The following is a 14,431-nucleotide window of genomic DNA, read 5'->3' on the forward strand; positions in this document are numbered from 1 at the left end:
ATTTCTTATGGTCCATCATGACAAAGGAAACGATAGATAACTGTAAATGACTTACAATTAATATTGTAACAATATGGAATATAGCTTTGAAATAATCATGTATTGTTCAAGTCTAGCTTGCTACTTCACACTGCCGTGAAAATTAATATCTCCCAATGATAAAAATGCAATAATCGTTGGAGTTCTGTGATGAGTGTGTGTTTATTTTTTATAAAACGAAAATAAAAAGTTTTCCGTGTGTTTGATTTCTGAGGCCTGATATCTCGCTTAACTTTTCAAAAGGTCCTAAGTAACATTTTTTTCATGAATTAATTTGAGTACTGCAATCAAAAGCTTTCATGTTTTTCTGTTGTTTGCGCTATTCAAATTAAATCATGAAAAAAATGTTACTTAGGTCCTTTTGAAAAGTTAAGCGAGATATATTTACTGATGGTTGGATTAGTTAGTTTTGATTGTGATTTGTGTTAAAAATATAATAGTTCTGCATTAAAAACAAAGGTTAGTCATAAAATTTATTCATATCAAATTGAATTGAATTGAAATAATCAAAATACATATATGTATTTAATATCTATTTTCAGTTTCTCCGCACATATCGGCAGCTCAGATTTTCAAACCAAGCGAATTGTTTAATGGCTGATTATTGGTATGTACTACGAGCATTATTCAATGCTTTAAGTTTTTAAGCTTTATAAAGGTAGGTAGCTTTTATTTAAGTAGTTTTTCTTTTGCATTTTTTGCAGTTACCGATGCGGCTTCTCCCTATATTCAACACCCGTTATGAGCTTCTGTACCGAGAAAATAAAGTGAAGTTTTTCGATTTTTGTTTGTGCGAAATATGTGTATTATCTAATGCAAACATTCGGCAATATTTCAAAGTGGCTCTTATCAATAAACAGAAATGAAATATAACTGTTGTGTTTGTTATTTATGAAGCTAGAAAAATAACCAATTATGCTCGTTCAACTAGTGAAGATACGGGATACGGTGCGTGGTTTTTGGTTCATATCGTTCTACTGTTTTTAAACTGCATACCATACTGTTTTTGTCCGAAAAAACATATTATACCTGAACAGTAACACATACTGTGTAGCGAAAAAATGTATTGAAAATTTCCTGTTTTGTATGTTAATTATACTTAACCGCCTATTACTCATATGGTACAATTGCCAATAACAGCATGACATATTGTGAAAACGGTATATGGTGATGTTAGTTTATCATACATATGAACAACAAACAGAATAGTGAGTTTAATATAATTTACTGTTATGACCTATCTGTGAAATGGTCCAATTATGGTTCAAGATTATGCGGGACATTTTATGGTTTAAAATCACCCACATTTAGAAGCTATATGAAGCTGTCAAAAAAGTGAGGGATTTTGAAATTTGCTAAATGGGTGGAAAATACCCACCTTGAGACAGCGCTGTTTTGAGCAGCATATGGGTGTTATTCACTCGTTTACGGTTGAAAAAATACTTAGCCGTTTTTTTAAAACTTATGCAGTCAGAGTTAAGAATAATTAAATAGAATAAATACGTAATTAACGAGGTAATTAATTAACCAATTAATTTCAAATAAAGCGTTTAAGTTAGTGCTTATTTCCAACTAAATGTTCGCCTGAATCTGCCGTTGTCGACAAGCTTGAAGGCAAGTGTTTTTGAATCTCATCCAAATATGTAGTCTGATACCAAATATTACTATATTAGAGTGGGGCGCAGTTGTATGGAAAAACGCAAACTTCGTCCGATCAAGTGAGATCAAGGTTTTTCTGAATCGTTTTGGGACCCCAATCAACTGTGCAAAATATGGGCTCGATTGATTGCAACCTCGCATGCCGCATCGCGTTTTAAATTTACATGGAGATTAGTATGGGAAAACGTACTTTTTTACATTTTTGCTCGTAGCGGCTTCAATTTATCATCAATCACGTGACTCAATACGTTAGCATCTAGTCTGGAAGATGCCGAAAGACTTTGCCGAAGAAGGTACGTAGCTGGAAGGTCTACAAAAAATGTTATCACATTTCGAAAATGGATTGTTCAATCCATATGCAAGAAATCAATGTTTCTGCCAGCACTACCGGACAACCTATGGTTCTCGAAGGGCAAAACCCATCTTCCTTCTCGTCGGATTTTTTTCTTTGTGAAATGATTCTGGATAGCTCCCATTAGCTCTAAAGCCCAATAAGATCAATTATTTTGAAATAACACTCAGTTAAATTATTGATCTACGTAGTATGGCAGTGCTGGCAGAATAAACGATTTTTTGCATATGGTTTGAACACTCAATGTTCGAAGCGTTATAACTTTTTTCGTGAACGTTCCAGCAACGTGCCTTCTTCAGCAAAGTTTTTCGGCATCCTTTGGGTTATACTTTAACGCAATGTGCCACTTGGTTTACGATGAACTGAAGCATCTAGTAGTAGAAATGCAAAAATATACGTTCTCCCATACTAATTTCCATACAAACTTCAAACGCGATGCGGAAAGCGAGGAAGCAACCAATCGGTCCCAAATTCTGCACAGTTGTTCAGGACCCAGAATGGCTTCGAAAAACCATTGATTTGAAAAAATGACCATGACGCCCCACTCTATTACTATATAGATAAAATTAAATTTAAACTTTCCGTAGATTATACCATTCCGGACCAGTTTTTTCAACGGCAGCATAACCCATCAGGAAACAAGAATGATGACGGAATGCAACTGGATATCTAAAGACATCAAACTGAATTACCAGCATCCAGTCCAGAAGGGCTTGAAGAGTCAGCGGTTTTAGTAAAGAGATATTTTCCATTAGCTAATTTAGAACTTAAATATGTATATTTTACTATTATGAAATGATAAATAAATTACGTTTTGTGTTATGAAATTTAAATATATCGATTCAATATTTGGTACACCTCAGAACCTCAGAACCGCTAAATCATTTGGCCAAATGGGTATTTTCACCCATATGGATCGATTTTTGCTTTGGAGAAAGTGGGTAAAAAGTAAACATCACTTTTGACGTACAAACCTCCTACCCACTTATGGGTAAAGGCTGGGACGGGACTTGCAAAGAGGAAAAAATGTAACTTCAGCTGCTGCCAGTCAACTGCTGTCACAAACTGTCAGGTGCAGCCAGCACCTTTTTGAGTGAAAGTATTGGTATCCCAAATAGAATATTCCGCATCATTTTTGTTTTACGAAGACTTTTTTACTTTAACTAGTATTCCAAACCATCCGTTTAGCTTGTTAATAATCAGTAATAAACCTGTGTTTTGTTCCCGGTATAAAAATCCTTATGAAAATGAATTTACTAATTCGTTAATTGGATACACTTTTATTGTGCTCAGAAGGGTCCACTTGGGGCTTAGGTGGAACAGTCAAGTAAACAGTTGAAGCTCGATGGTCAACTGTGATGAAAAGAAGAACAAGTGTCAAAACAAGAGAAAAGAAGCAGCGTCTTTGCAGGTCTCGTCTCAGGGTAAAGGCTCTTTACTCACCTTATGGGTTAGTCCAGTTATCTCCAAGATGGGTGAAAAAACACCCATTTCTGGGTCTTCCCATTTCTCCGTCTGCAGCAGCAGCAGTGCATGCAGTATGCAGATCCAAATAGAAACAACGATCGACGGAAACACTAGATCTGCAAACTAAAATTACAGAAAGTGACTGCTCATGCACTCTGCACTGAACTGAAACTGAATTGACCCTCATGAGAAGTCAAGCCCTAACTGAACGCGGGTAAAAAAAGTAAACAATGCTCTCATATATTGGTACGTTGACGGTGCACTCATCCCGTGTCGTCACCCAGTTCGTTTACTTTCCCATCTTCTTTCTGAAATCGTAAAATCCCAGCGATTGGGCAATATTTGATTGAATTCGAAATTTCCACACGGGAAGAAAACAATTTTTTTTTTGATAATCGTTTCAATAATCGAGGGCAAATAATCGATTATGTAGATTATTAAACTCCGTTTAATCGATTCAATATCGCTCGATTTTTTTAGCAACTAATCGATTAATCGATTAATCGATCGATAATCGGACATCTCTACACGCGGGCGGGAGATGGCGGATGTCTAGATTTACGGACTCTAGGTCCAAATAAAAAAGCGCCTTTTGGACGCTATTGTCCAACGTTAAAAGAATTAAATAATATTCTCAAATGACTTTTAAAAGCATTATTACCTTTTATAAAGAAGGAAAGCTCATAAGAGCAGAGTTTTCGCCACTTGTGGTGTATATATAAACCGGAACTAAATAAATATGAAAAGCAAAAAAAAAAAATAGTTTTCAATCACTTCACTTCGCTAGTTATATTAATAAAGAATTATTTTAGGCACGTTTAATTTAAATTCCCTAGTATCACTTTAGATTTAATCTTTTTAATTACACACCTTGAATTTAAAAAACGAAAAGGCTAGGAACCACGGTGACTAACTTTTGTACTCTATCCGACGGATTTTAGAAATGAACGAGAAGAATGGACATTGCAGTAAATGTCCAACAAAAATAAAAAAAAACCCAGATTAATCCACCTAGCGGTGATGGTGCCTTTCTCGTTCGTTCAAAAGGTTTGGAAAAATCTCAAATAACACCAATATGTGGATTGGTCTTATTTTTCATATTTGTTTATATGCATAAAAAAATTCTCGCCGAACGCAATTTGTTGCAAACAAATCGGACGAGAATAAGAGCAAAAAATGGTATTTTATTTAGTAGTTTTAAAATTAGTATTTTCGCCATAACTTTTGACCCAATTGTACGATCCGGCCAAATTTCTATAGGAAACAATGGGACAAGATTCTGCGTCGAATGCAATCTGTTGTGAGCGACCTGAGAAGCACACATATTGCACATCAATCACAGTAACTTATATATGACCGGATTTAGTCACAATATGGTTCCTGCAACCAGATTTGTTGAAATTGTGTTGCTTGGGGAATAGATGAAGTATAAGTGCTAAGAAAGTGAGCTAGACTTTTTGAACTCTTTTCACAATAAATAGTAATTTGACCATGACATCTAAGCCCATAGTCCGATCTGGCTAATTTTCAATAAGAAAATATGAGACATTCTGCGTCGAATGCAATTTAATGCGAGCAAATCAGTCGAGGAAAAGTGCCTGAGAAATGAGTGACATTTTTTTTAGCGATTTTTTCATAAAAAAATGGTATAATTTTCGATCCCATAGTCCGATATGGCCAATTTTCAATAGGAAATAACGGGACAGGATTCTACGTCGAATGCAACTTGTTGTGAGCAAATCGATTGAGGATAAGTGCCCGGAAAATGAGTGACATTTTTTACGCGATTTTTTCGTATGAATTTGTATTTTGGCCATAACTTCTGATCCCATAGTCCGATCTGACCAATTTCAAATAGAAAATAATGGGGCAGGGTTCTGCGTCAAATCCAACTTGTTGCAAGCAAATCGGTTGAGGATAAGTGTCCGAAAAATGAGTGACATTTTTTACGCGAATTTTTCATATGAATTTGTATTTTGGCCATAACTTCTGATCCCATAGTCCGATCTGACCAATTTCAAATAGGAAACAATGGGACAGGATTCTGCGTCGAATGCAACTTGTTGCGAGCAAATCGGTTGAGGATAAGTGCCCGAAAAATGAGTGACATTTTTTGAGTAGTTTTGCGCACACACACACACACACACACACATACACACACACACACACACACACACACACACAGACATCACCTCGATTCGTCGAACTGAGTCGATTGGTATATAACACTATGGGTCTCCGGGCCTTCTATAAAAAGTTTGTTTTTGGAGCGATCATATAGCCTTTACCGTATACTTAGTATACGAGAAAGGCAAAAATGGTAAAATTTTCGATCCCATAATCCGATATGGCCAATTTTCAATAGGAAGCAACGGGACGGGATTCTACGTCGAATGCAACTTGTTGTGAGCAAATCGATTGAGGATAAGTGCCTGGAATATGAGTGACATTTTTTACGCGATTTTTTCGTATGAATTTGTATTTTGGCCATAACTTCTGATCCCATAGTTCGATCTGGCCAATTTCAAATAGGAAACAATGGGACAGGATTCTGCATCGAATGCAACTTGTTGCGAGCAAATCGGTTGAGAATAAGTTCCCGAAAAATGAGTGACATTTTTTACGCGATTTTTTCGTATGAATTTGTATTTTGGCCATAACTTCTGATCCCATAGTCCGATCTGACCAATTTCAAATAGGAAACAATGGGACAGGATTTTGCGTCGAATGCAACTTGTTGCGAGCAAATCGGTTGAGGATAAGTGCCCGAAAAATGAGTGACATTTTTTACGCGATTTTTTCGTATGAATTTGTATTTTGGCCATAACTTCTGATCCCATAGTCCGATCTGACCAATTTCAAATAGGAAACAATGGGACAGATTTCTGCGTCAAATGCAACTTGTTGCAAGCAAATCGGTTGAGGATAAGTGTCCGAAAAATGAGTGACATTTTTACGCGATTTTTTCGTACGAATTTGTATTTTGGCCATAATTTCTGATTCCATAGTCCGATCTGACCAATTTCAAATAGGAAACAATGGAACAGGATTCTGCGTCGAATGCAACTTGTTGCGAGCAAATCGGTTGAGGATAAGTGCCCGAAAAATGAGTGACATTTTTTACGCGATTTTTTCGTACGAATTTGTTTTTTGGCCATAACTTCTGAACCCATAGTTCGATCTGGCCAATTTCAAATAGGAAACAATGGGACAGGATTCTGCGTCGAATGCAACTTGTTGCGAGCAAATTGGCTGAGGAAAAGTGCCCGAAAAATGAGTGACATTTTTCATGCGATTTTTTCGTATGAATTTGTATTTTGGCCATAACTTCTGATCCCATAGTTCGATCCGGACAATTTCAAATAGGAAACAATGGGACAGGATTCTGCATCGAATGCAGCTTGTTGCGAGCAAATCGGTTGAGAATAAAGGCCCAAAAAATGAGTGACATTTTTTACGCGATTTTTTCGTATGTATTTGTATTTTGACCATAACTTCTGATCCCATAGTCCGATCTGACCAATTTCAAATAGGAAACAATGGGACAGGATTCTGCGTCGAATGCAACTTGTTGCGAGCAAATCGGTTGAGGATAAGTGCCCGAAAAATGAGTGACATTTTTTGAGTAGTTTTGCGCACACACACACACACACACACACACACACACACACACACACAGACATCACCTCGATTCGTCGAACTGAGTCGATTGGTATATAACACTATGGGTCTCCGGGCCTTCTATAAAAAGTTTGTTTTTGGAGCGATCATATAGCCTTTACCGTATACTTAGTATACGAGAAAGGCAAAAATGGTAAAATTTTCGATCCCATAATCCGATATGGCCAATTTTCAATAGGAAACAACGGGACGGGATTCTACGTCGAATGCAACTTGTTGTGAGCAAATCGATTGAGGATAAGTGCCTGGAATATGAGTGACATTTTTTACGCGATTTTTTCGTATGAATTTGTATTTTGGCCATAACTTCTGATCCCATAGTTCGATCTGGCCAATTTCAAATAGGAAACAATGGGACAGGATTCTGCATCGAATGCAACTTGTTGCGAGCAAATCGGTTGAGAATAAGTTCCCGAAAAATGAGTGACATTTTTTACGCGATTTTTTCGTATGAATTTGTATTTTGGCCATAACTTCTGATCCCATAGTCCGATCTGACCAATTTCAAATAGGAAACAATGGGACAGGATTTTGCGTCGAATGCAACTTGTTGCGAGCAAATCGGTTGAGGATAAGTGCCCGAAAATTGAGTGACATTTTTTTAGTAGTTTTGCGCACACACACTCACACACAGACATCACCTCGATTCGTCGAACTGAGTCGATTGGTATATAACACTATGGGTCTCCGGGCCTTCTATAAAAAGTTTGTTTTTGGAGCGATCATATAGCCTTTACCGTATACTTAGTATACGAGAAAGGCAAAAATCAGTATTAATACTAACTAATCCGAGAACTAATAAAAATGTTATTTAAACTTAATTGGGAATGGTTCAAGAAATAATATTTTATTGTGCTACAACTTAGTTATTTATTATAAAGTTTATTTGTATTAATCAAAGAATATTACCTACAGACCCTAACAAGATACAGAAAACGTTACACCTTTTATGATTCATATAGAGTATATGCGTTTAGAGAAGCGATGCATTGTTCGATAAGTTAATTATGTATAAGGACAAGTCCTTTTCAATGGAATTTATTGGAAGTAAAAGGATTTTCAGTCTATTTGATTGACAAAAACTTATTAACTGGGTACTGCTGTAACGGGCTCGATGAGCGGGAGCCGAAAATAAGAAAATACTGCTGTTTGAATTAATTTATATTAATTTAACTAGCTGTATGTACCCGGCCTTGCTCGGAGTTGCCAGTTTGATTCGCAGTTTTTCACAATCGGAAAACAAATAGACCAATTGGTCAAAAGGATAATTGTGTTTTCTTATTGATACTTCATCATTTGATTAAAAGAAGGCAGATTTCATTTGAAAACATTGACTGATTTTGAAAAAGGGATCAAACCCAAAATCGGATCAAACCCTTATTCCGGGCAAACGTCTATTTCTAAAGAAGGAAAAACATCCACCGATGCCTTATTCCGGGAAAACGTCTGTTTTTAAAGAAAGGATCACATTCACCATCCAGAAGGAAACACATTAATCATTGCTTTTCACTGACCAAACCATGATTTCGATGAAGTGTTGAGTTGATCGATAACTAAACAATACAACTCCCCCACACCCTCCCCCTTTCCATCCTTAACCCACTATCGTCATCTCCTTAATATGAAGAATGTGTGTTCCAAATTTGACTAAAATCGGCTAAGGGGAGATCAGAAGTTACACTGAGGCGATTGAGAGCTGAACAATGCCAGTCCCTCCACAACCTTCCCGTTCTCTAAATATCATCCCTATCAGGCCGAAGGCCTTCTTAAGAAAAATAATGTTTGTTCCAAATTTGGTTCAAAATCGGGCAAGGAGTACAGAAGTTAAGCTGGAACATTGGATCATTACATACCTTGCTTTTATTCATTAATCTTTAATTATAATCATATAATTTTTATTCCTTTTAAAATTTGGAATAAAGGTTACTCGATTATTGATCACTATGCAAATCATTCAATTTGATCATTCATAATCAATAATCATTAATCATATCGATCGATCGTTAATCATTATTCATACACATAGTGTGTCAACATTTAATCACAATCGGTAATCGTTTATCATACTATAACGGTTTTTTTTTCATTATTCATAATCGTTAATCATTATCAGTCACCATTGTCAAAAAATGAATAAATCATTAATCATAATCTTTAATCACAGAGTTGAATGATTTAATCATTTTATCTGGTTACACTGAATTGCTCGTTTTCTAAAGACAATCTTTTTTTTTATTTCTTTATTAAAGAGGCTTACAGCCCAAGGCTGGCTCACCTCTTGTAACGCGGTGTGGATTTTTTGGAATAATTTTATTGGATTTGCTTAAAGCTTCAGACGTTTTTATCTTTTTAAGCAAAATCATTTGTAAATATATTATAAAATTAAATTATTATTTTTAATTATTAAATAGCTTTGACGTTTTTATCCTTTTAAATATCATTGAAATGAGTTGAAGCTTAATTATTAGTTATAATTAATTTTTTGTTTTATTTTTTTTTGTTGTAATTATTAGATTATTTGAATTCAATTAGCTTTGGCCTTTTTTAAGCAAAATAATGCTTGAATTCGTTAAGTCGGCTTAACGCTTCACAGTCCAAAGCGAGACCATAATATATATATATTTGCCCGACTATTTGACTGTCTTGGGTGAGGAAATATTTCGAGCGGTTTGCGTCTCGGCTAAGCCAAGTGGTATACTGTTTCAGTGAGTGCAGTAATGGCTCCTGAAACTAGATAGCTCTTTTTCAACCATTTGCTCGATCCTGGGAAGGCGCCAAATTGATATCGCCATTTGAATCTTTGTACAAAACCAGCAATTGTCCTTCAAGGTTTCTTGAAGGTAGAAATCTTAAGCTCGTTCATTTTCGCTCGCACTAGAGGAAGAGAAGTATCGCGGTTTCCAAGTTCCGAAGAATTTAAAGTATTTCTACAAAAGTGAAACGTGTTCCTTCAAAGTTTGCAGAAGGTAATAATTGAGAACAGTGGTGTAAAGTGAAGTGCTTGAAGCAAAATCTTTTGGTGTCTTCCAGATAGCTGCCTATTTCGGTCAGTGCGTCTGACAATTTTGCGATTCTCTCCATTTGCCGGAGCAGATATAGAGACAAAGAAAGGTAATTTTAATTTATGACTTTAATTTTGCACACGACTAACGTTTGCCATTCGCGTTGGACTTCCAGCGCGTAGGCGCTTTTTTTGTACGGGCTGGAATTGTGTAACGACCAGCGGAGTCGAATTGGGGTTCCGTCATTTTTTGCTGTGGGTCGCGGTGCGACCAAACTGAGCTTGTGTGTCTGCTAAGGCCCGCCTTCCGAAGTAGTCAAACGGAGAGGAGTGAAGTTCGTTTAGTTAGTCGAGCGAAACTCACCCGACAGTCGCCTAAAACTGTCGATAAGACCACCATTTCGCTACAACCCCCCCGGTGGTCAGGTGTCGAGAGCGCGGTTCCCGTACGTCACCAATTATCGTACGCTGAACCGAACCCGAACCGAGAATTAGTAGCTTTCTTTTAGTCCTCGCCCGGTGAATCGGAAAGGTACGTGAAGCCGGGTCGTAAGGGAAAGTGGGCTACTAGTTTGAGGGAACGGTCATTCCGGACGCTCTCGACGGTTTCAAATCGGAAGCCTTCCGTCCAGCCGCCACTCCCTCCGCACCTTTAGTTCGGCCATTTTGACACAAGCTCAAGCCGCCATCGTGTGGAGCTTCGAACGCCCACTGGCCAGCCGCTGGTACCACGACGCCATCGCGACAACTGCGTCACCAGCACCGCCGGAAGAACCGTCGTCTTTGGCACACCGCCGGAAGAACCTTCGTCTTCGGCACACCGCCGGAAGAACCTTCGTCTTCGGCACACCGCCGGAAGAACCTTCGTCTTCGGCACACCGCCGGAAGAACCTCCGTCTTGGGCACACCGCCGGAAAACCTTCGTCTTCGGCGTCCCGCCGAAAACATCGTCTTCGGCACCCTGCCGGAAAGCCCTCCGTCTTCGGCACCCGCCGGAACCCGTCATCGCTACTAAAAATCCTGCGCAGGTACGTGGAAACTTGAATAATCATGGCCATGAATTAGTTTCCCCCTAGCTAGTACAAAACCCCGTCCAACCCGAATGAAGTCGTCTGAATAAATTTGTTGAATTTGAAGCTCTGAGAGTCAATTGATTTTGTTTCGGCAGTTCCGTGAGAACCTGCTGTTCTCTTTTACGTTTCCGTTATTTCGTTGGTAAATTGCATCTCAGACTTCGATTCCTCTTTTGATTTTGCGTTTATTGTTGAGCGAGCTTAAGTGATTACAAGGGTAATCAGGGCAAGGGATTTTAGGGTGGTTTTCCAGGTAACAGCGGGTGATTTTGAAAATTCAGCCAGCAACCGTTCGAGGATTTCCCCTGAGGAATTGTCTCAAAAATAGTCGGGCAAGTCAACAGACTGGTGGTCTCTCGTACGCGAGAGTGGCGCTAAAGCCACCAAAGTTTAAATAATTCCCTCAGACGATTTGCGAACGGTTACATTGGCGCCCAACGTCAAAGTTTTCCAGAAAATTTGTTTCTACAGTTGAATTAATTATTTTGAAGTTTTTTTTACAGTATCTTGAATTTGAAATTAGTTGTAAGTTGATTGGAATGTGATAGGTTTATTTTAGATTTATAATGAATTGAATTTCTACGATTAACAGTTGAATTACGAGGATTGAAAGTAAGTTTTTAAATTTAGATTAGTTGATTTTTTTTTTTTGTAGTTTACATTGAATTTGGATAAAACTCACTATGAGTGGTCCGTATATTTTACCCGAGGCAGAGCATTTGCTTGGGGAGGAAGTTGATTTTGATCTAAAGCTGAGAGGTCAGATAGTCGATCGCAGAGAGACTTTAGAAGATCGACAAAGATTCCTTCGAAGGCTATTGATGGAGGAGAAAAAGGCTAAAACGGAGCGAAAAGGGAAACATCTTTTTAAAGATGAAATCGATCTTATTAGGGAAAAAGTAGAAGCGATCTCAGCCAGTTTAAGTAAACGATTAGATCGAGTGTTAGTCTCGAGATTACGTCATTATCTTATACGGGCACATAGTGCCGTTGTTCAAGATGAAGCTGAGAAACAGGACAAACGAGAAATTTGCCAGCAGATAGAGGAGATATTGAAAAGTTTCGAACTTAAAGTGTATATGGGTTCAGAGGAACCATTGAAGGAGGATAGGAAAGATCAGAAGATTTCAAAAACTAAAGTAGGTGAAGAGAGAGGCACAAAAAGTGCGGAAGAAGAGAAGAGTGGAAATAGGAAAGAGGGAAATAACGAAGAGAAATCAGAAAGCGAAATTGATGAAAAAGCGGCTGAGAAGCAGAGAGAATTAGAGGAAGAGTGGAAGGAATTCATACTATGGAAACAAGATAAGATTTTTAATGATGCAAAGAAAAAGAGTGAGAATGATAAAGCCAAAATGTTAGAAGCAGACAAGGAGAGGCAACGGAAACAGAACGTTGATGAGAGGCCACCGGAGAGTACTAAGAGCCGGAAATCTCGTTCTGACTATAGACAGGAAGACGAAGATAGTAAAAGTGAGACTGAAGAAAGCAGTGACGGAAGGTCGCCGGAGCGCAATAAGAGCCGGAAGTCACTAAACGAGAAAGAAAGGAAGAAAGACAGTCATAGGGTTGACCGACGGCCGCCGAAGAGCGAGAAGAGCCGGAAGTCACATAGAGAACTTGAACGGACAGAGAAGTACGATAGACGGCCGCCGGAGAGCAGTAAGAGCCGGAAGTCGCGAAGAAGCGTTAGCAGGGAAATGAAAAGAAGAAACAAAAGATACAGTTCAGATAGCAGTTTAGAAAGAAGTGAGAATGAGAAATCTAAAAGAAGGTCAAGCAAATATAATCAAAGTGAGTCAACAGATGAATGGGAAACAGAGAAAAATCACAGATCAGGAAGGTCGAAAGATCGAATGCGAAACACCGGACGAAGACATCGTGGAAGATCACTGTCGTCTTCAAGTTCGGAATACAGTAGAAAACATTACAGGAAATCACGAGTAGAAAATTGGGATTTGAATTTTTCAGGAGACGGCAGGTCGATTCAGGTAGAAGATTTTCTGAATAGAATTCAAAAGTTAGCACGACATGAGGGAGTTTCCAAAGATGAACTTCTGATGAATATTCATCGTAGGTTAAAGGGTGAAGCGTATGATTGGTGGTTCACTAGGGAAGCGCACCTCACAAGCTGGAAAAGGTTTGAAAACGAAATCCGTTTCAGATATGGTAATCCAAACAGAGATCGAGGAATCAGGGCTCAAATTAGAGAATTAAAGCAAAGGAAGGGCGAAACTTTCATTGCTTATGTAACAGAGGTGGAAAAGTTAAACCAGTGTATGCACCGTCCGTTTTCGTCAAGAACTTTATTCGAGCTGATTTGGGAAAATATGCGCCCTCATTACCGCTCAAAATTATCTGTTCTAGAGATAGATGATTTAGAGGATCTAATTGAAATCAATCACAAGATTGATGCCAATGATCCAGGATTTTATAGACCGAATCAGGGAAACAGAAATGATCTGCATCACCTCGAGGTCGAGAGTGATTATTCGAGTCATGAAGAGGCTGTGAACGCGTTGAAGCCCAACCAACGGGGTGATAAACAAGTCACTTCAAAGCCTCAAGGTCCACAGCAGCAAAAACCAGCAATATCCGAGAATCGTTTCCAAAGGCAACAAGAGCGAATGCCGAATACAAGCTCTACAGTAGTTTGCTGGAATTGCAGAAGAACGGGTCACATCTTCAGAGACTGTAAATGCCCAAAACAAATATTCTGCTATGCATGTGGAAACATGGGAAAAACTACCAGGAATTGTAATAACAATCACACCTTTCCAATTCGACGGGCAAACAATCAGTCAACAAACTGATTGCGGGGTGTTTGAATGGGAATCCAAGCACTTCGCAAGTTAAAGGAATTCCCGTAGGCAATAATTTAGGACAATTTAAAAACTCTATTCTTCAGATTAAAGTTGATCCAAGTGCGTGTCCGCACATTAAGGTCGATATACTAGGGACAGAGGTAGTAGCACTCCTAGATTCTGGCGCAGGACTCAGTGTCATGAGCACTCTTAAAATTATAGAGTCTCATGGGCTCAAGATTTTGAAATCTAATGTTAGGATCTGTACCGCCGACGATACAGAACATGTATGTTTAGGTTACGTAAATGTACCTTACAAGCTTGGTTGTGAAACCAGAGTGGTTCCAACGCTTATAGT

The 14,431-nt window shown here is 38.3% G+C and overlaps 1 protein-coding gene across 1 annotated transcript; it reads left to right on the plus strand.

The window, feature by feature from the left end:
* Positions 1-11,955: 11,955 nt before the first annotated feature.
* On the plus strand, positions 11,956-14,082 carry LOC134202904 (pre-mRNA-splicing factor CWC22 homolog). The gene has a single exon (XM_062677888.1). It carries the CDS (start codon positions 11,956-11,958, stop codon positions 14,080-14,082), a length of 2,127 nt encoding a protein of 708 aa, XP_062533872.1.
* The last annotated feature ends 349 nt before the right edge of the window (positions 14,083-14,431 follow it).

This window comes from Armigeres subalbatus, unplaced genomic scaffold, assembly GCF_024139115.2.
Source record: "Armigeres subalbatus isolate Guangzhou_Male unplaced genomic scaffold, GZ_Asu_2 Contig1516, whole genome shotgun sequence".
Classification (NCBI taxonomy): Eukaryota; Metazoa; Arthropoda; class Insecta; order Diptera; family Culicidae; genus Armigeres; species Armigeres subalbatus.

Bases quoted from the DNA above. Each gene is read 5' to 3' on its own strand.
- LOC134202904 (XM_062677888.1), top strand. From the start codon at position 11,956: ATGAGTGGTCCGTATATTTTACCCGAGGCAGAGCATTTGCTTGGGGAG.